Source organism: Fusarium verticillioides, chromosome 10, assembly GCF_000149555.1.
Source record: "Fusarium verticillioides 7600 chromosome 10, whole genome shotgun sequence".
Lineage (NCBI taxonomy): Eukaryota > Fungi > Ascomycota > Sordariomycetes > Hypocreales > Nectriaceae > Fusarium > Fusarium verticillioides.
The window spans coordinates 1,586,158-1,607,597 of record NC_031684.1 but is presented as its reverse complement, the minus strand read 5'-3'; the positions used below and the strand labels follow the sequence as shown (position 1 = coordinate 1,607,597).

The following is a 21,440-nucleotide window of genomic DNA, read 5'->3' as shown; positions in this document are numbered from 1 at the left end:
TGTTGGAGTGATGAAGTTGTCAAGTCTGGGAGCTCGAGGCGATGGTCAGTTACCCGTCAATATTTGGCAGGACCGTGGCCGAGGCGATGACGTGTTGCGCTTCAGTGAGGGAAACCACTGTCGTACACTGATGGGAGGGCCAAATCAATTTGGGAGCCATAACAAACGATCCATTTCTGTCTCCAGCTTGAGAGATTGCGTGAGTGCTGAGGTAAGCTCACAAAGGGTGTTCATTTTCTCATGATGTTGGTTATTGAAGAGGCTTCACACAGTCAATCAATGTTTTGTGCTTCTTAAAACAGATTCAGCTGATCTGAAATCTGACTGGGCTCTAAGCCTCCTCATAACCCCTCAAAAGGAAGCTACTGTGAGATTTCCATGGAAATATGTATAAGTGACTTCCATTCTTTGGTGATGTCCACTCCCGAGTCACGCACGTCTCACTTTCCATCTCCAAACGAAGCGGAGAGAAGTCTCCCTGACCACCGAGACAACAAGTCCACTGTAACCGGAACCTAGGCGTCTCGTCTTAGGCAAGCTCGTCGTGTTGGTCATCAGCGTGGCATTTGTGTTGGTGCTTGGGCTCGACAAGAGAGACACGATCATCTGAAATACGAATCAAATAAAGAACGAAAACTATTTGAGACAACAAGACGCGAATTACCTTTGTCCAGGACCTCATATCTTCTCTGGATCCATGATCATTGAGTCTTGTAAACGTTCGAGTTGAAGCTTCACCCTACGATCCAAAAAGAGTGCACTAAGTTATACTAAGCTCATCTAAATATTTACGTTTCTTAGGATGATTTGAGACGAAGCCACCACGTTATCAGATCTTCGAGTCAGACTGTACCGCCATAGTATCCTTGTATTTATATTTGTCTAAGTACCGTATTCTAGTGCCCTTTCATAAGACGTCCAAACTCGATTTTCTTGAATACGGCCCATCCAAATTATCCCCGTTCACCTGTCCAGTTGAATGAACAATTACCAACCTCAGCCTTCCGTATTTTCCATATTGTACTGGCGAAGGCTATTCCACAAGATAACGAGCGCCCTCAAGCCCCAGCCATTCTATAATGAGACCCTCGAGGTAGAACCATAATACTCTTCCCCAAAATGCGTTGATGTGTATACCCATTGTATCAGGTATACCGTTGTAGTTTGTTGTTGTTTACCGATCTCCCCACAGATTAGTCCCCCCATTCTCGGTATTGCGCCCATCGACATCTTCAGAGTGTAGGGACGGGGACATCATAGCCTGATCAACAGCCTCAACATAATCGACTGGGGAGTAATCTGCGGTGCATATTCGTGGGCGGAAACGACAATAGCTTTTCCCACCAGCTCGATTGCGACAGTCTGCTCGTTGGCACACATGGCCATATACACAGTTTGCTCTGCGGCAAGCTCCACCACGCGTACAAGGTACGGAACGTGACAGATGTTCGAGTGCTGGGAGCAGGTCTTTATCAATTGGTGCATGCTCATATCCGCAGTTGTCGCTCTCGCATGAATTATACAGCTGTGCATTATTGCAGAATTTCTTTTCCTGCGATAGCAGCTTGAGACGTCTTGCGGCTTCGGGGTCAGGCGGGGGCAAGTAAGCGTCAAGGCGGTCTTCAACAGCGTTGATGGCAACACATCCATCTGGGATATCCTCCTTTCGAGGCAGAGACTCGATGTTACTTTTGGTGATGCTGGAGCCCCGTCGCCAATCACCTGTCAGGTTCTTTGTGCTTGTGCCGTAGGTTGATGGCGAAGGTGTGCTATTCTGACTGGATGTTTTACTGTCGCCGTGAGAGAACTTGCAGCCGCTGCCATATCGGCAATTTCCTTGTGCATAAAAGTTGCAGACCGTGTTCCCATCATTCGAGTTTCCTTTGATCGTAGAATTTGCGTAAGATGCGCTGACGGCTTTGCCCATATTGTTGGACGACGCAAGAGCTGCTTTTGTTTGCGCAGTGGAATAAGCGTATGTGAGTGGCACATGGCGGAACACGCCAGGGAGTTCCTCAACATTCATACCGAGTCTGTCAAACTCCTTATGAAACAACACACTCGGCGTTCGAATAAGCGTGAATCTTTCACGGTTGCCCCTAAAGGGGATAAGGTCGGATACGTAGCCCACGTCGTGGCAGGCCGCGAAGTAAATATGCTTGCACTGGGCGTTGTCGGCGTACAGGCGTAGAATGGCCTTGACTTTAAAGTCGGCGTTTTCTTTTAACTCGCCCGCGTCGATGAAGTCAGCGAGGCCGTAAGAGCGGTTGAACCCGGCTGTGAAGGATGAGAAGGAGCGCTTCTCTGCGCCGGCGAGGCCGTTCTTGCAGAGCGCTTTTGATAGGCCTGTGAGGTTGGCGTAGACGCGGACCATGACCTCGCAGGATTCGAGACCTTTGCGGCGTAGACTATCTTTGATAGTGTCGTTGAGTTGCTTGGCGGCTCTGCTCCCGCCTTCTTCACCGTCTTTGACGAAGCGTTCGTCAAAGATGTAACCATCTCCGTCGACGACTACGAGAGCAAAAGGATTACGCTCTTGACCTCTTGCAAGCTGCTTGTAGCGCTCTCTGCCCTCACGCTCCTCTTCATAGTCGCTTTTAAGACGCTTATAATCTTCAATGAGAATAGCGTACTGGTCGAGAATATCATTGAGGGCGTTGTTATTGCGGAACTCGGCAAGCTTGTCAGCTGCACTGTCGATTGTCGCATCAGGAAGCATTGTCGGCGGATGACGACGACATGCCCTGCATTGCCGATGATTCCGGGGAGATTTGTGAGCGAGGTGTGAGGTGAAAGAGGAGAGGGTATGCTGTCGCTTATGGTGAAGTGCGGGCACAAACGAATGCTGGGCAATTTCAAGGCGGTAACGGTAGATGAGATTGCGGTTGCGGAGTCATGTGATATGCCACGTGTGTTACTCTTCAGGCGTCAACGGCGGGAACCCAATCTTGTTTGTGGATGCAGGAAGATGAAAGAAGGACAGCCACGTAAGGATTGTTTCACTTGTGTTTGTTGTTTGTTTTTCTTTGTGCACAGTCGCTTTGGTACAGACGTCGCTGTTTGGCTTCGTGAATTTGGCGTTAGTTACGACGCCCCACTATCGGCACTGAAATGGCTTTCATCCTCATGGATGCCATGAGACTTACACAGAAAACGAGGTAGTGCATGTGTTTCTTTAAACTCACAAAGAACATTCCGATGTTTTAGAAGTTGCAACTAATACACTGCCTCTTTCACCTTCATACCCATTCTCGTGCCGTCCCAACTCATTTCATGGCACCCCAGCCCTGGACTCATGCAGTGGCCTAGCTTTGCTTATTCCGTAGGCATGCAGCATCTTCCATGCATCAACAAACGCAAAAATGGACATTCGTACCAGGCAAGTCAATGTCTAGTATATACCGTCATTTACTCTACCGTTTGTCCTTCCTTCCACCCTCTGCTGAAAGGATAATCCGTGTACCCATCCACGCTCTTTACCTTGTAAAAAGTATCCCTCTTATACGGCGCCAGGGGGATATTCCTCGCGAGTCTAAGCGGCAAGTCTGGATTAGAAATAAAGTGTCTCCCAAACGCAAACGCAACAGGTCGGTCTTTCAAGCTTGTTTCCGAGGCTTTGTTTGCCTTTTCCGCTGTGTAACCCCCAGCCAAAATGACTGGTCCGGCCCAAGCCCATGCATCAAGCGCAAAGTCGAGGCTTTCCATGTCATCGGTTTCCCTGTCCACGTTTCCAGCAATACGGGGTTCAATGAGATGGAGGTACGCGAGCCCCAAGGGCTTCAACTCGGAGATCAGGTGGGTGAACTGCGGCTCGGGGTCATGCATCCGCATGCCTTGGAACGTACTGAAAGGTGACAGTCGAATAGCTGTCCGATCCGGGCCTATCTCTTGTGAAACAGCTCTCGCAATCTCAAGACAGAACCGTGACCGATTCTCAATACTGCCGCCCCATTCATCTGTTCGTCTGTTACATGTATCTTGCGTAAATTGGTCGATGAGGTATCCATTTGCAGCATGAATCTCGACACCGTCAAAACCCGCATTGATGGCATTTCTAGCGGCACTGGCGAAAGATGCAATGCACTCCCTGATTTCCTCAGTGCTCATGGGCCGTGGTGTCGGATACTCTCCGCTGATGGGGACGTCGCTACTACTGACCATTTCTAAGCCAGCCTTGTCCAGCGCTCGTTGGCGAGCTGCTCTACCGACGTGCCATAGCTGCATGAAGATGAAGGATCCTTTGCTGTGAACCTCATCTGTTACATGTCGCCACGCTTGGACCTGCTCCTGCGAGAATATTCCCGGAGCATTCTCATCACGCCCTCGTGATGTGGCCGATACAAACGTCGCTTCCGTAATGAGAAGCGTGCCAAGAACTGAGGCTCTCTGCGCATAGTACTCCCTCATCATATCCAGCGGTGCGTGATTTTCATCTGCCCGCAGGCGCGTCATCGGCGCCATCACGACGCGATGCCTCAATGAACATCTCCCGATATCGATAGGACTTGTAACGTTTGCCATGTCGAATATGTAACTATTTGCAAAAACTTCGGGAAACACCAGAACTAATTACCGAGACAGTGGTCTCATTATCCGTGAAGGTGGATTATCGGAGCTGACCTCGTGGCGATAGGGCCCCGCATTGGCCAAGTACGTCACGTCAGATCCATCTGTCAATATCGGTCGGAAGTTGACGATGGAGTCGGTGGATCTTGAACGGAAGTTATAACTCTCATTTTCTCTTTCATCAATTGAGGAGATATGGAAAAGTTCCTGATCAACGTTGGGGAAATGGAGCCATGGAAAATTCTCGATCCAATTGAATGACTACGCTGAGATGCGGCTGAGCGAGAACAAGCTCATCGGCAATTGCCAGCCCACTTCACGAGGTGAGAGCAATGGATATTGTTCCACTGTATTTGGGGTAGCTTGTGGAGCTGCTCTTATTTTTTGAAGGAGCCCCATGGGTGAAGATTTTTTAATTGATGATGTACTGCGATGTCGCGTGCTTCTGCGAAATAGAGACTTGTCTTCGCTCAAGTCTACTCAACGGCCTGCTCAGAGCCTCAACGCCTTTTACTCAATCTCATTAATAATTGAACCAAATGCAACGTCGGCGGCTGTGGCTGTGGCTGCCAAGTATAATAAACTCAACGCATGTGATAAATGAGAGCATCTCCGACTCAAGCCCAAATTCTCGGCACGCTTGTCCAAAACCCTTGACCAATCCTTGCGCCATTGTTTGTGCTCTCACTTTGTTCTCGCTTTTCCCCACCGATCACCGGCCACCACCCAGAAACACACTGTAAGTTACCGCCCTAACCGTCTGTCACCATCCACCACTTGAAGCGAAAACTGCAAGAGTCTGGGGTAGATCATGCCACTAAACCCAATCAATAACCTCCCCCAACGGCAGGTAGGGCGCGTAACACGCCGTATAGCCGGTGGTAACATCATCAGAGAAGCATTTCTTGGAATAGCGCGGCACAGCTATCTCCGAAGCCTTATCTTTGAGCGCGGTGCTTTGCGAAAAATACCAGCGTATCTTGGCTCGAGATAACTATAGGCTGATTTGTTCCCTGTGATCATGGCGGTACCCCTCACTCAGCGATAGGTGGCTTGCTGCTAGTTCTTGGCTCTCGTAGGAGTGTGACAGCCCGAGGAGATAGCGATTCCCCAACGAATGTGCTTGTAAATCTCGTAGAATGGGAGTAGCAACATGCAACGACTTGGCAGGTCAGCATTGAGATGTGATGGATTGCGATTGGTAAGCTGCTGATCATTTGTCTCGATGAGTCCGATGAGAAATTGGCAAATGTCAGTCCCAGGGCGTGAAGTCGTGCGGGAATCGGAGGTCTTGGCTCCAAGTCTGGGGTCGGCTTTTGTTAGCCAATTGCAGGCGGCCAAATGCATTACCAGGGCGTCGCGTCGGTCATGGTGGCCAATCACCGCAGACCAGAGCCTTGGCTGAGATAAAGGGTCATGTGTTGGCAGTCCCAACTCGTCTTGTGGCGGAACTGAAAGGTCAGCTCAAGTATCGGGGGGACGACACCTTTGTCTTCTTTCATCTTCATCTCAAATCTACATAGTTATCTTAGCTCATGACTGAGATTATCCAGTTTTCCCATTTTCAGCGCTAACAATTCCTCGAGTAACACGATCAAAATGTCAGTTGCCCAGGTTTTGTTCAACACTACGCCCGTCAACACCATACAAGTTGAGCCAAAGCGTAGAGGAAGTTGGGTTCCCACGCGGAGAAAGTCAGAATGTCCTCTCGAAATCACTATCGATCGACACTTTGAGGCCAAGATCTACACCTCCGGCTCAACCATCACTGGCTCTGTATCATTCTCACCAAGCGCAGATCTAACCGTCGATGCGTTCGAGATAGTCTTCACGGGCTCTGAAACAACCCTGGTCCAGATGTTTCACCAAGGAACTATGCCTAAATCAGGGCACAAGTTTCTTCAGCTTAGAATGCCAATCCCTGAGAGTGCTCTGCCGGCCGACGGAGTGCTTCAGGCTGGTCAAACCTACGAGGTTCCTTTCTCTTTCGTCATTCCATATCAATTACCCAGTGCGGCTTGCAAGCATCGAAACCCAATCATTCGGGAACGGCATCTGCAGTTACCACCGACTATTGGATCATGGGAGCATGATGACATGGCTGTCCATACTGTTGCTATTAACTACGGTGTTGACGCACGAGCGCTGCTCAAGACCGATAAAGGCAAATCCATGGTTCTCGAGCGAGCTCATCCCGTGAAAGTCATGCCTTATCTCCCAGAGCAGCCTCCTCTGCATATCTTACCAGGAAACCCACGATATACTATGACTCAAGAGAAGTCAATTCGAAAAGACATTCTCTCTTCCAAGCTAGGCTACGTCAGAGCAACCACACGTCAACCAGATGCCGTCATCATCTCAGCCGACAAGCTTCAGCCGTCAGAATGCTCACTCAATATCGATCTCGAGTTCTGGCCAACTTCCAAGAAAGCGGCTCCACCAGAGATGTACGCAAAGTCAGCTACCATCAAAGCATCGACGTACTACTCCACAGGTCATCTTAGCTTCCTACCAGATCAACACAACTTCCCCAGCGTCATGCCAAATCCCATCTTAAGCTTTGTGCTCGATGAGAGCGCAACGGTCACCAGGTCTCCCGCGCCTCGCTGGGAACAAACATCAGCTTCAATTTCAGCACCGAGCTCACGCAGAGGCTCAGAGAACTCTACCATGGGCGATGAGCCTCCCCGCACGGCTTCCAGACGAGGCTCCAAGAGTAGTGATATCATCAAGGCCGAAGCGCCTCGACATACAGCAACTTTGCCTGTTTCGATCGAGCTGCCGAGCCCCGATAACAAGATCTTGCTTCCGACCTTTTATTCCTGCCTCATCAGTCGAACCTACATGCTAGAAATTGTTATGGCTTCTAGAGCGCATGGTTCCAGTTTCACCCTGCGACTGCCATTGCAGATTGCTGTCGATGGACACCATGAGACAGGCATCAACCATGTGCCGACCTACGTAAGTTTCGCCAAGAATACGCGAAGATATTTCAGCTAATAAGAGAATAGGAACAAGTTCAGGCAGGACAAGACCTATATGATGCTCTTCCGACTTACGATACCGTCATCTGAGGTTTTTTTCCCCTCTTCGTGTTTTGATTACCAACGATGAAGTACTCTTTGGCGTTGGGATTTGAGTAAGAACATTGATGCTTAGTAGTTTTATACCCACACATTTTAGTTCATTTATTTAATATCTTTATTATTGATGTTGAACACTCCCTCTGTCCAGTCCAAATCGTTTTGTCACAGCTCACCCGGCATCTCGTCAATCTCAGTTTGGACCTCCAACCGTGACAGAGACCGCGAGGCGCAAAAAGTTCGTCCAGTTGTCGACGTTGAGTTCCCCACCAAGAACCTTCCAGATAAACCTTTCCATACCTTCCAGTCGACATTTGTCCCCATTCGGTGCCCAAACAATGGTGTAGACCCTCATGGTGTTGTACTCCCTCTTCTCAATGAGGATCTTAGACTCATTGGCCCTGACAAACTCCCTGATTTCGGATCCCTTGAACCCTCCCCAAGGCTGTGCAGTAATGAAGTTCTTGTCCCCCAGGGCTGATTTGAAGTCGTCTGGCGGGAGCATAGCATGAGGTGCGTTTGCTTTTAGTTGATTGTATGCTGCCGCTGGCGTGGCAAGTTGGACCTTGAGAAGGACATAGTTTGCTTTGACGGGCGTGAATGTGGCAAAGATCTTGTTCATTGTGGCGGTGTTCGTGGTGATTCTATACACAATAGAGTTGTCTTCTTCCCATGAGCCGTAGTACACGAATGAGTCGCGTTTGAACCCGCCATCAAGCAGCCATAGCTGCTGATAGGGTGTATCAGAATGGGTATGGGCCTCTCCCCACACACTTCCCATGGTGGACAACTCAAGAAGGCGACTTCGGAAAGTGATAAGATATGATGAGTCATGCACTACGCACTGAATTTGTGCAAGGAATGTAGATGCAATACTGTTGGAGATTGAGAACTGCCAAGATTATGAGAAGGTTTGATAGACTGTTGAGCGTGCAGAGTGATTTTATATACAGGTCTAGTAATCATTGACTTCTGAGGCACCAAGAATCAGATAGGTACCTCCGATCAGGCACGGGGGGAGAGGAGGAAACAAAAGGCAAAAACTGTAGTCCAAACTTTAAAGCATGTCTTTTCAACCTGAAAGGTATTGTGATATCGCTATGTGTTAGTCTCCTGCAAGGGCGTTTTGTCTTGCAGTAAGCTCGACGGCAGAAGAAAAGCCACATTTCTTGGAATCCCCGCTTGGACACGGAGAAGGTCATAGGGCTAGCCGACACTCAGACCTTCAGTGGAGACACAGTCTGTAGAAACAGTACATACGCGCTATGTGGAGTGGTATCAATGGTAAGCAGAGTTGAGCTTTATTTCGGCAATGTAAGAAAACAAGAGCCTCATCGGCGGGCGGTGGCTTGGCCAGACCCTGCCTCAATATGCAAGCATGGCGAGCTGCCTGCAGACTTGTACAAAGAAGCGTTGGCCAGCATCGTAGGCTATTCTACATCCCTGTGAGGAGTCGAAAAGTTCCATATGCTTGTTTACTCACCCAGCAGTTCTCCTTGAAGGTACAGGGAGTCTCCCGACAAGCTGATAGAAGCCCATATATGAGGTACTGAATCAAACAGTTCAAAATTGAGAACGGTGCTGAAGTTTAAGGAACTCCTATGCAGCATCAGATGATTAAAAGAAGAGTCAATTGCATCTCTAAGCTAGTATTAATCCAGTTGTCATCGCGCTTTTCACTTCGTCAGATTGCCCTTCCCACCCCGATTGTTTGTCCTAAAAATATATGTCCTATTGGCAACACTAACTCTCACCGCTGTTGCGGTAAGGCTGGTTTTCTTCTACAAATACCGGCTGGATGATTGGGACAGTCGGCTTCGGCTCAGGTTGATGGGAAACCGACGTCGGCATTGGTATAGACCTTAATGAATCTCTGAAGCCGCCACCGGGCCCTTCGTTATCGCCTCGGCTTCTTCTTCCCATCTTGAAAGCCAAGATGATGATACCGGCAATAAGTGCTACGCCTGCGATCGAACCGACTACGGCACCAGCGATAACACCTCCACTCGGCCCACCACCGCCTTTGGTCCCCCCATTTGTAGGACTCTCTGCTTCTTCTGGTTCCGATGTACTTGACGGAAATGCAGCGGATGAACTTGTCTCGATGGCCGTTGACGATTCGCTAACAGCCTCACTGGTCGATGACTCGCTCGAAGTTGTCGTGCTTTCGATCGTGGTGTCCCCTACAATTACAGCAAGGTCAGCCCCTGTTCAACTTCACAGTATCCTGCGTTACTCACAGTCTGTCGGATCCTCGACGAATAAGGTGCTGATATCGGATGAAACACCGATGGAGTCATCGCAGCTGACCAGCCATCGAAGGCCCTCCAAATCGTCAGGGTTATCGTACAACTTGACAACCACGCAATCGCCGTTGCTACCACAGCATATTAGTCTGTGCCTGGCTGACATACATGAGCCACGATCCATGGGTTACTACCAAATCATCGAGGATGAATAGCCAGAGCCGCTTTCTGTCCAGTGGGTAAACAGGGCCGTAGTCCCATCGCAGTAAGTGCCGACTCGCCATTCGAAACTACTGCCCGCTTCGGAAGTGAACCAGTCGCAGTGGGCGTATGTATCTGTGTCACCAGAGAAGGTATGAGTCGTACGAAAGGATGCTGGACTGGGGCAGCTGAACGTCTCGGCTGCGAAGCATTTGGTTACTTAATGTCATCTGGGTGTTAGGAGGAAGGAGATACTTGTTCCATCTGTGACCGTGTAGCCAATTATCGAGTCACATTGTACAGGTACGATATGACTTTGTAGATACAGTAAGAGAAAGACAAGAATTTTGTTGAGTCTGTCCATGTTGAAAAGCGGTTTCTTGCGAGTTTTGGGCCAACAGAAACAAGGCTCTCGGGTTTGAGAAGAGGGGGGATCCTTAAACCCAAGTACCATTTGAAACATCATCCTACCAGTGACCCCTATCATAATTTACATGACCTAGTGGCGTTCGATAGCTCAATTTGAAAGTGCAATATTTTTCAGCTCCTGTCCGGATGACGGATAGTCATTGGTGATGAGGTTCTTGGCGCTGCAGGCTGTCACAGCCTGCTTTTGTCTTGCCCCCAACCAGGCCCCAGGCGAGGGGAAGAAAGAAAGCTCAGTACATTTATCCTAAATGATAGAAATATTTAGACAATATGGTATGAGCTTAGACTAGGTTTAGTGCACCTTCTACTGAATTTATATTTACACCTCAGAGCAAAGTCTGATGTTTTCTTGCTCCTCAAGGCAAGGTAGAACTAACAAGGCTGCATGTTTCACCACGGATGAGAAGCAATCTGAGCCATTCCAAGGAAAAAGCAAAGAATCCCAGGCGTGGCAAAGGTATGAGAAAATTAGCCTCCTTAACTCGCGGTCTTTGTGGGCTCTGGTGTATGGCGATGATTAAGATTGAAGGGGAAGCTTTGATGTTTGCACCATCTTTGCCTGGTTGCCTCAAGAAAGAAATTCACTCAAGCAAGATAGAGGCCACCACATGAGTAGACTTATTTGCTCATCTTTCACGCGAAACCAAGCCATGTGAGCCTTCTGACAAACCAATTCACAGTTCGGTCCCACGGAATCAGCTCTACCGACAATCCGAGCGCAATGGAATACATGACACAGAAAACCTCAAATATCATTCTTCTGAGCCCGTCATAAAGATGTAGCTTGGAGCTGGTCAACGGAGTTGGGTTTCTGCTCGCCGAAATCCTGGACTTGCATCACTTAACTCCGCTTAAATCCATGTTGATAGCATCTATTCTCCGAACACCTCAGATTGAATTATTCCAGTAAGCGGGCTTCGCTATGACGATCTCCAAGTTTCATTTCACATTTTCCTTCATAAATTAAATGGTTACCCGCTTGGCAACGGTGTAAAAGTCATCTATTTCGCACATGCACCAGGCTAGCCGTTTGTACTCCAGTTCATTATCACCATCCAATACTGATAAGCATGAACTCAACAACATTCTCTCAATTTAATGGCGACACAGAGGGTCTTGAAGTCGCTCAAACCTTCTCTGCACAGGTTTCTGGTAAGGTTGTGCTGGTCACGGGAGTGAACCTAGGCGGGATCGGTCACTCAACAGCCGAAGCTTTGGTATGTAGAAACATGACTTTCGATTGATTAATCCACGAATATCTGACTAGGAACGCGCTGCAGGCATCGCAGGGGCCGTCGCATCTCATCATCACCGGCCGCTCTCGCAACAAGCTCCAAGAAAGTGTGAATGCAATGAAGAGTCTCTACCCTCAGGTCAACTACGTCATCCTTCAGTTTGACCTCTCAAGCCAACAGTCAGTTCGTGCCGCCGCTGCGGAACTTCTCGGCCGAGATGATATTCCGAGGGTCGACCTGCTCATCAACAATGCCGGGGTCGCATTCCTCCCAGAACGCTCGCTCAGCCCAGAGAACGTCGAGATGCATTTTGCGACCAATCATATTGGCCACTTCCTTTTCACCAGCCTCATTTTGCCAAAGCTTATCAAGGCCTCTGAGGAGAGTCCAAAGGGTGCAACCCGTATTATCAATGTGTCCAGTGGATCGCCAAAGTGGGCGCACATGAGATGGAATGACATCAACTTTGAGAAGAAGAACAAGGACCTACCGGAAGAAGAGAGGCCCAACTACGAGGTTCATAGAGCATGGGGTTCTCCCAATGTTGAGGAACTAAGCTATATCCCCTTGGCAGCATACAACCAGAGCAAAGTCGCAAATGTGCTTTTCAGCATCGGCGCAAACAAGCGATGGTACGAGCGTTACGGAATCTTGTCACTGGCAGTGTTTCCAGGGTGGATTGAGACAGAACTCAGTCGACACATGCCCTCTGAAGCTCGCGAGGCGATTGTAAAGGTTGGAAACCAGAGAGGGGTGAAGTACAAGACTCTTCGGGCTGGAGGATCAACCACGGTTGTTGCGGCGTTGGATCCCAAACTCGGGCCGGGTGAGAAACGGGAGGGAAAGGAGAACTACGGTGTATTTTTGGAAGACTGTCAGATTTGTAGCGGTGCGCATCCAAAGGCTGAGTCTGATGAAGAGGCAGAGAAGCTTTGGGGACTGTCCGAAAAGCTGATCAGTGAAAGTGCTTAGTTGTAGTTCAGTCCCTGATCATCATCTAGCAATCCAGCAATATTCAGACTGTACTAAGATGTTTCATTTTGCGCACAAGATTCAGCCCTTTTGTTTACGGGTCAGTGTTCAAAAATAAGAGATAACTAAACAAGGCAGATTGATTGTTCCTGTCCATATACATCTTTGAGTCAATATGCAAAATCACACCGGCTATTCTTTTGTCTCCCTTACTATCTCTGCTTCTCCGAAATACGCGGCTGGATACGAACTTTAAAGTCCAACGGCTTGACGAACCAATAGCTCTGGGTATGCCAGTTCTGATGTTGCAACGACGAATCAAGGCTGAAGTCAAAGTCGCGGATAATTCGTGGGATCAGCTTCGACATCTCAAGCATTGAGACGTGCCGGCCGATGCAGTTTCGTGACCCGAGTCCGAACTAAAATGGTCTTTCGTCAGCGACATGATCAATACTTTAGTAGAAGAATCTCACAGGCATATAGTAACGGTTCATCATGGAGAGTCTCTCACTCTCTGCAGTGAGCCATCTGTCGGGGTTGAAGGAGTTCGCATCTTGGCCAAACACTCGAGTATCACGATGCGCTACCCATGTGTTGATACCAACAATAGTCTGTGTCACTCGTCATCAGAGAGCTCAAGCTTTCTGGGCTTCATAATGAACTTACTCCTTCTGGGAAGAATCGTCCGCATATCGTTGCGCCGCCCTCGGGAACAACTCTTTCGAGTGGGAGACCTGTAGCGGGATGCATTCGTAGTGCCTCCTTGATAACAGCCTGGAAATAGACCATCTGTTGACTTTCCTTGAAGGTGGGAGATTTCGAGAGTTCTCCTCGTGCTGTCAAGTCATCGATCTCGGCCATCAACTTCTGCAGGCAATCCGGGTTCTTCAGCAAATAGTACAGAACAGCTGAGAGACTGATTGCAGTTGTATCTGAGCCCGCGACCATATTCGATGTACATCCCATGAGAACATGATACTGAGTAAAGACATCTGGTGAGGCAGCATGCTTGGCCAGAAATTTGGTGAGAAAGTCTTCCATGGTGACCTCACTCTCTGCGGCGACAGGCTTGGGAGCTACCTGGGCTTGACGAATCCTCTCGTTTGTGAAGTTCAAGATGTATACGCGTCCGGTCCCCTTTCCTCCGGCAAGCCAGTTCCTGATCTTGAAGAGGTACTTGTGCAGACTCGGGAAGATGCCAACGAGGGTCGCATAACCCAAGTGGTCTTCCAAAGCACCGATGACATTACCAACATCGTCTCCACTGTCTAGGAAGCCGAAACGCTTTGCATATGTGATTAGGCCGATGACATCGAATGCGTAGCACTGGAACCAGTGTCGCATGTCGACAGGTAGATGAGTCGAGATGCTGGACATTTCGGATAGACGTTGAGTAAAGATGTCGGCGCAATCATCGACGAAGGGCTCGTAGTGAACAAGGGATGACATTGCATATGTCGCTTGGTACAGCTTTCGGTTCTGGTTATGGCGCTTCACTGATTGATCGCTGAAGATGGTCCATGTGCCGGGACTTGCCCAGGCCGAGTACCACGACGACTTTGGGAAGTGAGTGCCCAGACCGTAGATTGTCTTGGCTGCCTCGGGATCGTTGAAACTATATCGGTTGGGCCCATATCGTACAATAGGTCCTTGGATAAAGCATTCAGTGGATGTTTCATGAGGTATCGGCGGGCGAGCATACCGTATCTCTTGTGCAGATCCAGGTTTACATCCTGGAATGAGCCCTTCCAGACCTTCCAGAAGTACCAGCCATCTGTGAATCGGGCGGCAGTAGGGCCTGGAACAGTCCGTAGTGGAGAGCGAAAAGATTGGACGATGAACCGCAACAGGAGTGCAAAAACCACAGCTGGGATAGCAAACACCGCAATCGGGGACGTCATCTTGAGGTATCGCTAGTGTCAAGAGACTAGAGGTTCGTAGAGAACGAGATTCCTTCTTGAGCCTGGACTTGTCGGGGTTTTATAGCGCACATCCAACTTGCCGACTCGCATTCCCGAGGCGTGAAGAGTGATCGTGTCCAATTACATGGGATATACCCTATCAGCTCAAGTTCAAGTGTCAGCATGGCAGTTGTCCCCCGAGGTCTCCGAACTTATTTACCCCGCTACCCCAGAGTTCTTACGTCAATCCTGGGGAAGATCTACGCCTCGGCCGAAGTTCGGGTTGCGCAAGTGGGCGGTCCGAAGAGTAGATAGCGTATGCTCTGCGAATCAAGTTCGCCCAATATGCTTGTCTGAGCGTTAGACAGCATCTTGATTGAGCTGTCGAGAGAAGCTCGGCCGACACGGCCTACCGAGAGAGTTGGTGTAATTAGGATTGCCTATGGCACAGCCTGCATCGACCATCGAGTTGTGGACGTCTGGCCCGATGCATACCAGCAGCCAACCAAGTCAACAGCTAAATAGGCCAATATCTATGGCAAGGGTACACTGGCCGTTCTGAACATCGCAAAGCAACTGCCTGCGAACAGCGCGCACACGAGATCCGAGATCTCTGAATGCCTCTATAGGGTAGCCAACCACTGTGAATCCACTGACAATCAATGTTGCATTCCATGCCTTACTCGAGTCTCAAAGGGAGCACGCGTTGACAAAAAAAATCCCAATAAAGTGCCATTTTCATGAAAAATTCTTCACGCACTCAATCTAGCATAATCTTAAAGGCACTGGCGGCAGTAAGCTGTAATTACATATCCGCTTTGCGACGTAAGGTTGCAATGACCCAGATTCAAGGTAATGAGATCAAAGACTTCTGCTTGCTCTGTCTTTCTGGGATACCAATCCAGTTTAGTAACATCTGGTCAGAGTCTCACCTCGGACCGTTATGGTCTAGACCCTGAGAAGAATACTGCGACCTCAAGGTCTCGGTTATTCTCATAGCTGGGAACGCGGAACCACTGCCCAAAGAAGCGAAATAACACTTCAAACCAATTCCTTCACTCAAGTTTAGTGACCTTCCATTTGAACCTCCCTTGTCTCGCCTTGTTTCAATGGTATGTCAATCGAACGAGCCCGCTGACGCTAACTTAAGCTTGTGTTGGCGCCCCAATTAGTCTCTGTTAGCACTTGTTGGGCCTACCAAAAACGCAGGAACAGGCTACATGGATTGCAGATGTCTCAGAAACCTATTCAGCCGTTGAGTACAGTCGCGTCTGTATGAATCATGGCAAGTCGCGTATAAACCTATACTATTTTACCATTACGCTTGTCACAGGATGTCATTTTGGATACCAGGGAAGTGACAGCAATGTGCCTATGCCAATCAAGGGTAAAGCTTGGAAGATAATCATCACATTTTACTATACCTGGTGTACCATGAGTCAGGCTGTGTCAGACCAGTGCCCAGATTTCGTTTCAATAACAATTATGGTCGCGACTTGAGGAAACAAGCCAAACAAAACAGGAGTTTTCTTTCCTTCGAGCTTCGCTTATTTAAGTACCCAAACGCAAGTGAAGATGACGCTGTATTCTATCATTCACTTCGTCCACTCTTTCTCACCCTTGTCTTCTCTACCTCTGGCTACTGAAACCTTGAGTATAGGTCACTCACTAACAAAATGAGGTTTACCAATCCCAAGTCTCTGGTCGCGTTTACGGCACTTCCCTTCTTGGCCAGATGCTTCTCTATCATCGAAACATCCAGTGGCGCTACGGTAGCTTCCGCCATCTTCAGCGGGCCAGGTCTCATGGTCATGGGTGTCAGTTCGCTCGGTGAAATGAGCATGGGAACATTCACCGATGGACCATTCAGTCTCGGGAGTGGAGGCATACTGACCAGCGGAAAAGCAACTGGAGCCTACACCTCGGGGGATCGAAACGTCGATAACGGTGTTGGAATTGGTTACGATTGGGTTTGTGCCCCAGGTACCCAGAACATCAACGCTTTACAAGTTCAGCTGCAGCTTGAACCTGGGTTCAACGGTGTCCGCATCGAATTCGTGTTTGCTACACAGGAAGCTCCAAGGTACAAGCTCTTCACTCTACGATTGAACTTTATTTCTCTAACACTATACATAGCACCCTTGGTAATATGGATGCTATATCCATCCTTGATATAGCCCTTGGCGCCCCGGTTCAATACGCCTCTGATACCGATGGGAATCAAATCAATGCCTTGTCTCCTTTCCTACTCACACCGGATGCCATCGTCCCCCCAGACAGTCTCACGGGGTACACACGATCCTCACCACCACTTGTGAGGACGGTAATGGCTAATAGCGGTACCGTGAACGTGGTGTTATCCGTCTGTGACGTTGGAGATGCATTCAATGACTCTGGTTTCCTTCTCCGAGCAGAGGGCTGTATTGACTGTGACTTTGGATCTGACCAAGTTGAGATCAACTATGTTTACGAAACAACGACACTCCCTCCTGGAGAACAGCCTTACACTTCTACTATTCCTGCGTCAGACACCGCATCTGGTACTTTTATTGTTTTCGTGGAGGCTACCGGAGTTACCACTACTACAGTTGAAGCCACCACAACTGCTGATGAGACAACCACGACTGGGGAAACAACCACGACTGGGGAGACAACCACGACTGGGGAGACAACCACTACAACTGGGGAAGTGACTAGCACCACCACTGCTGAATCAACAACTACGACGACGGATGATCTGACAACTACAAGTGTTGGAGTAACAACAACCACGGAGGTGTCTACGACAACCGCCGAGACTACGACTACTGAGACTACGACCACCGCCATTGGCGAGGTCACCACAACGGAGCTGGTTTCAACAACTGAAGAGTCAACATGGGTATTCTTTGAGACTACCACCGCCACGACTGATATCACATCGGAGTCGGTTTCCACCACAGAGGAACCAACGACCACGGAACAATCCACGACTGTCATCACTAGCGAACTGAAAACAACCACGACTACCGAGGTGTCAACTTCTACTGAGGAAATGACATCATCTGCAACAGTTGAGTTCTCAACATCTACTGACGTTGAGCCAATCCTCAGCACTACCAGTGAGATCGTTTCCACCAGCGTTGACCTGGGACCTGTTCTTGCTTCAGATACAACGACAAGCGAGTCTATTGTGCCGACTACAGATGAACTGATTGAGTCCACTACGACAAGCACATCTGAGTCTAGCACTGTTATCCCTGAGGCCTCTAGCGAGTCTATGACCTCCTCAACCGTCAGCACCGCTCTCCTTTCAGTTTCCTCTGAAGCTACCTTTAATTCGGAGGAGACTTCGACTTCGGCCTCAGAAGTGATCCCAGAGACCACGTCTGCTCCACTGGAACCAGTGACGTCCAGTTCTCCCGAAGTCCCAACAACTTCATCATCCAATGCCCCTCCGGCAACATCCTCCCCTGTTGATGGCCCTTCAAACATCGATACCATTCGTGGGTATACCTACAAGGGCTGCCTTGGATCCGCAGATGGTTACCCAAGCTTCAACCTGATAGGCTCCGGTGCAAACATGACCACTTCAAGCTGCGTTGCCTTGGCTAGGGGCCGAGCCTACGTAGGAATCTATGATCGGTAAGTCAACATCAAACAGCCATCTAACTTCTAACACTGACCAATTGAATAGATCTTGTTATGCTTCAGACTCCCTTGACTCCACTAGCCTGGTGCTGAACGGCCGATGTGACATTCCCTGTCCGGGTGATAGTAGCCATTTCTGTGGTGGTCTGGTTGTATCCTCTTCCGAGCGTCGCTGGGTTGGCCCACGTAAAGCGCTGGATAGGCGAGCTGCACCAGCCAATATCCTTTTGACCCTGTACGCTCTAGATGATGAGCCTCCTTCGCCTGGTGAGACCAGCACAGAGAGTGAGGTGCCAGTTACCACGCAAGATGAAATCACACCCATTCCAACAAATGCCATTTCCTCTGGGCCGGCGGCCGCTGCCACGGAGGTTATGACTGAGTCTGTTACCCTTCAGCCGGTCGAGACAGTTATCGACTCTGTTACACAGCCAGGAGAGACACTGGTCGAGACTACGATTACTACAGTCACTTACACTATCGTCGACCCACACAACCCTTCGACCATGACTGTTACCGAGTACTGTGCTACTTTGTCTTACGAGCCTTGCAGTCGTTGCGCTCACCCCCCCGTTCCCACTGTCGAGATGACCACTTACGTTATGCCTTGTAAGGCCTGCGGTTATCATGGCGAGAACGAAGTCACAATCACTGCACCTTGTGCTGCCGTCACAGAGTCAACCAAAAATCATGTTCATGACTCTCAAGGCTTGGTTAATGCTTTTGCGCCCACCCGAGGTGCATATCATAGTGTACCGGGGCCTGTCAGAACAGTCACCACAGCACTCAGAGATGCCAAACCTACCGCTGGTCATATTGAGAGTACCAGGCCCAGCCAGCATCAACCCAGCGACGGGAAGAATACAGTTCCTAGCGCTGGGCACGCACAGTCCCATGCGGTGCCTTCGCAGTCTTCTTCTAGGACCAGTGATGAGGTTACTGCAGTGCCGGGGTCTGTAGTTGCGGGAGCTGGGCGCTACGAACCGGCTATCTTGAGCTCGTTCGTGATGATATTCATTGCCCTGGGTGTTCTCTTGTAGTTGACATGACTTCCCATTTGGCACTTCCTTTTTGATCATGGCTCTAAGAACGCGTCGGGGCACTGCTACGACATCGGAGAGAAAGGGGATGTTTTCATGTACATATTTTATTGGCGGAGACGTTTTACGTATAGCTCAGATCTTATGGGGTTAGGTGCTCACCACTATATATATTAGGCCCGGCTTCCAGTCGGTGGTGTCATGTGCGTGTACAGTCGAAGTATTTATCCCCCATTTCCCATCAGAGCACGTTTTCCAGAGCTCCTTGGCACTTCCACTATGTCCTGCTGCCACCTTGTGTTGCTCTCTTCTCTGAAAACTTGTAAGTGCCTTCTGAACTTCTCTCCTGTTTCTCTCTCATAACTGCCTATAAATCCGGAGAAGCTTGTGTTCCTTTCCTCGCTCCATGCCGCACGGTATCGTATGGCCACCCTAACGGCCCAAGGGGATCAGATTCGCACGAAGCCTAAGAATAAGATTCACCGTAGAAAACGTTCCACTTATTTTCCCAATATGAGAGTCGAAGGTTAAACTCCAGAACTTGCCTTTCGAGACTTGCGAGCTTTTCTTCCTCCTCCTTGAGATCGGCTTCCAGTTCAGCCTTAATTCTCTCTTGCGCTTGGATCTGAGGGTATTCTTTGGTGCGTTCCAAATTTGACGGCCCAGCCCCGCACTCATATATCTCTATCATTTCGAACCTCGCTGTGAGGATCTCGTCTTCGAGAGCTCGTACAGCTTCTTGTTTCTGTTCTATCCTTCTCTTTTGGATGCTCACTTGTTGCACGGCTTTTGATACGCAAGACTTGAACTGCCGAATGAACTGCTCTACTTGACGTCTATCAACCCAGTGTGGATTGGGAAAGGGTGTCGTTTTCTCATTCTTGAATTTGCTCGTTCTTGTTCTCACTTCAGTGGAATACGGAGGGGGATATGGTCTTGTGTGCCGTTCGTACGCTATGTCATAGACTCGTCGTTTTCTTAGGTCTGATAGTGTAGAGTATGCATCATTGAGCTTCCAGCTGCTTAGTATACACGCTGGGTAAGTTGATAACTACTAACGTTTTGGAAGTTTAAAGTGGCTTGGCAATCATCGGGGTTCTTATCTGGATGCATCGTCTTGGCCAGTTGTCGATAAGCCGTCTTGATCTCATCTTGATTTGCTGTGTGAGGCAGCTGCAATATTTTGTAGTAGTTAACAAAATCCATTCTGAGGAAAGTGTTTTGAGGTCGCAGAGAATATTTGGTAGTGAGGGGAAGCAGTGGGCTTTCTGGGCTTTCCTTGGTCTTAAAGAAAGGTCAACTGGGGTTGTGCTTCTACAAGCACTGTGATAAGGTTGAGAGAAAGAAGCTTCAGCCCCAACATAAAGGCAAAGGCCACAAACTCACATAAACACGAAAGGGACCTTCATACACGTACCTCTTACCGCAGTGCGGAGCATAAAATTCTATCATATTTGGCTGTCGCCGAGTTCCGATGGTCTGTGTGATCTGCCTTAAGTCTCGACTTACAGTTCACGATTCCACCTTTCACAAGCTTGTCCTCCACCACCGTGTTTGATGTATTTGGGTCAGGTCTTGGATAGTTCACCTGGCAATAATTTACCCACATTATCTGTCTCTGGCCGAGTGGAGGTCCGAGGCGGGAATGCTCCACGTCTTGATATGCCACTGTGATGTCATATATTCAAGTGAATCACGCGTCGATGAACGCGTGTCTTTTCATGCTAGACAAATTCTCTCGCGTCTTTCTGAGCTTTAGTAGACTCGACTAGTTATGGGGATCCCAGTTATAAAATAATTCCTTATTCGTGTGACCTAAAACTGATTCAAGATATTAAACATTATGAAACCGATCCAAATAAACACCAGGTTTGAGCCGTTATCGTAGACGTAGTGTAGTAGCGGTAGGTGGATAACGAGTCTCCTTGACGTCCTGCCAAAATGCAAGCTGCTGCTGAACGTGGTGCGTCCCCTGTATGTGCCAGTGTTGGCCAAATCGACAGCCAAAGACCATGCAAAATCAGGGTGAAAAGGGGAAAGAAATAGAGTAAAAAAGTAATAAGCAAAGAAATAAGAAACTCAGAATCCAAACAATTAACGACGTTTCCCAGTCATGCCATATTAACCTCCAAAAGTT

At 48.9% G+C, this 21,440-nt stretch overlaps 9 protein-coding genes across 9 annotated transcripts; 3 read left to right on the top strand and 6 right to left on the bottom strand.

Moving 5' to 3' along the window:
• Positions 1-848: 848 nt before the first annotated feature.
• On the bottom strand, positions 849-2,843 carry FVEG_08534 (hypothetical protein). Its single transcript, XM_018897423.1, has one exon. It carries the CDS (start codon positions 2,717-2,719, stop codon positions 1,175-1,177), a length of 1,545 nt encoding a protein of 514 aa, XP_018755072.1. The 5' UTR covers positions 2,720-2,843; the 3' UTR covers positions 849-1,174.
• Positions 2,844-3,181: 338 nt separating this feature from the next.
• On the bottom strand, positions 3,182-4,596 carry FVEG_08535 (NADPH2 dehydrogenase). Its single transcript, XM_018897424.1, has one exon. It carries the CDS (start codon positions 4,519-4,521, stop codon positions 3,409-3,411), a length of 1,113 nt encoding a protein of 370 aa, XP_018755073.1. The 5' UTR covers positions 4,522-4,596; the 3' UTR covers positions 3,182-3,408.
• Positions 4,597-5,993: 1,397 nt separating this feature from the next.
• FVEG_08536 (hypothetical protein) lies at positions 5,994-7,791 on the top strand. Its single transcript, XM_018897425.1, has 2 exons — positions 5,994-7,527; positions 7,578-7,791. The coding sequence occupies exons 1-2, from the start codon at positions 6,166-6,168 to the stop codon at positions 7,638-7,640; spliced, it is 1,425 nt and encodes a 474-aa protein (XP_018755074.1). The 5' UTR covers positions 5,994-6,165; the 3' UTR covers positions 7,641-7,791.
• Positions 7,792-7,842: 51 nt separating this feature from the next.
• FVEG_08537 (hypothetical protein) lies at positions 7,843-8,430 on the bottom strand (the record flags this gene model as incomplete). The annotated part of the gene is made up of 1 exon (XM_018897426.1): positions 7,843-8,430. The coding sequence occupies one exon, from the start codon at positions 8,428-8,430 to the stop codon at positions 7,843-7,845; it is 588 nt and encodes a 195-aa protein (XP_018755075.1).
• Positions 8,431-9,392: 962 nt separating this feature from the next.
• On the bottom strand, positions 9,393-10,179 carry FVEG_08538 (hypothetical protein; the record flags this gene model as incomplete). Its single annotated transcript, XM_018897427.1, has 3 exons — positions 9,393-9,832; positions 9,890-10,026; positions 10,064-10,179. 3 exons carry the CDS (start codon positions 10,177-10,179, stop codon positions 9,393-9,395), a joined length of 693 nt encoding a protein of 230 aa, XP_018755076.1.
• Positions 10,180-11,595: 1,416 nt separating this feature from the next.
• FVEG_08539 (hypothetical protein) lies at positions 11,596-12,732 on the top strand (the record flags this gene model as incomplete). Its single annotated transcript, XM_018897428.1, has 2 exons — positions 11,596-11,742; positions 11,806-12,732. 2 exons carry the CDS (start codon positions 11,596-11,598, stop codon positions 12,730-12,732), a joined length of 1,074 nt encoding a protein of 357 aa, XP_018755077.1.
• A 212-nt stretch (positions 12,733-12,944) lies between these two features.
• Positions 12,945-14,633, bottom strand: FVEG_08540 (cytochrome P450 oxidoreductase; the record flags this gene model as incomplete). Its single annotated transcript, XM_018897429.1, has 4 exons — positions 12,945-13,151; positions 13,206-13,343; positions 13,399-14,381; positions 14,435-14,633. 4 exons carry the CDS (start codon positions 14,631-14,633, stop codon positions 12,945-12,947), a joined length of 1,527 nt encoding a protein of 508 aa, XP_018755078.1.
• Positions 14,634-16,309: 1,676 nt separating this feature from the next.
• Positions 16,310-19,303, top strand: FVEG_08541 (hypothetical protein; the record flags this gene model as incomplete). Its single annotated transcript, XM_018897430.1, has 3 exons — positions 16,310-16,716; positions 16,770-18,257; positions 18,310-19,303. 3 exons carry the CDS (start codon positions 16,310-16,312, stop codon positions 19,301-19,303), a joined length of 2,889 nt encoding a protein of 962 aa, XP_018755079.1.
• A 466-nt stretch (positions 19,304-19,769) lies between these two features.
• Positions 19,770-20,509, bottom strand: FVEG_16351 (hypothetical protein; the record flags this gene model as incomplete). Its single annotated transcript, XM_018905598.1, has 2 exons — positions 19,770-20,315; positions 20,363-20,509. The coding sequence occupies 2 exons, from the start codon at positions 20,507-20,509 to the stop codon at positions 19,770-19,772; spliced, it is 693 nt and encodes a 230-aa protein (XP_018755080.1).
• Between the last annotated feature and the right edge of the window lie 931 nt (positions 20,510-21,440).

What these genes read in the sequence shown, in the direction of transcription:
- FVEG_08535 (XM_018897424.1), bottom strand. Translation starts at nt 4,521, where the DNA reads ATGGCAAACGTTACAAGTCCTATCGATATCGGGAGATGTTCATTGAGG.
- FVEG_08536 (XM_018897425.1), top strand. Translation starts at nt 6,166, where the DNA reads ATGTCAGTTGCCCAGGTTTTGTTCAACACTACGCCCGTCAACACCATA. An exon ending in TCAACCATGTGCCGACCTAC is followed by an intron (nt 7,528 to 7,577) that starts GTAAGTTTCGCC and finishes ATAAGAGAATAG; the next exon opens with GAACAAGTTCAGGCAGGACA.
- FVEG_08534 (XM_018897423.1), bottom strand. Translation starts at nt 2,719, where the DNA reads ATGCTTCCTGATGCGACAATCGACAGTGCAGCTGACAAGCTTGCCGAG.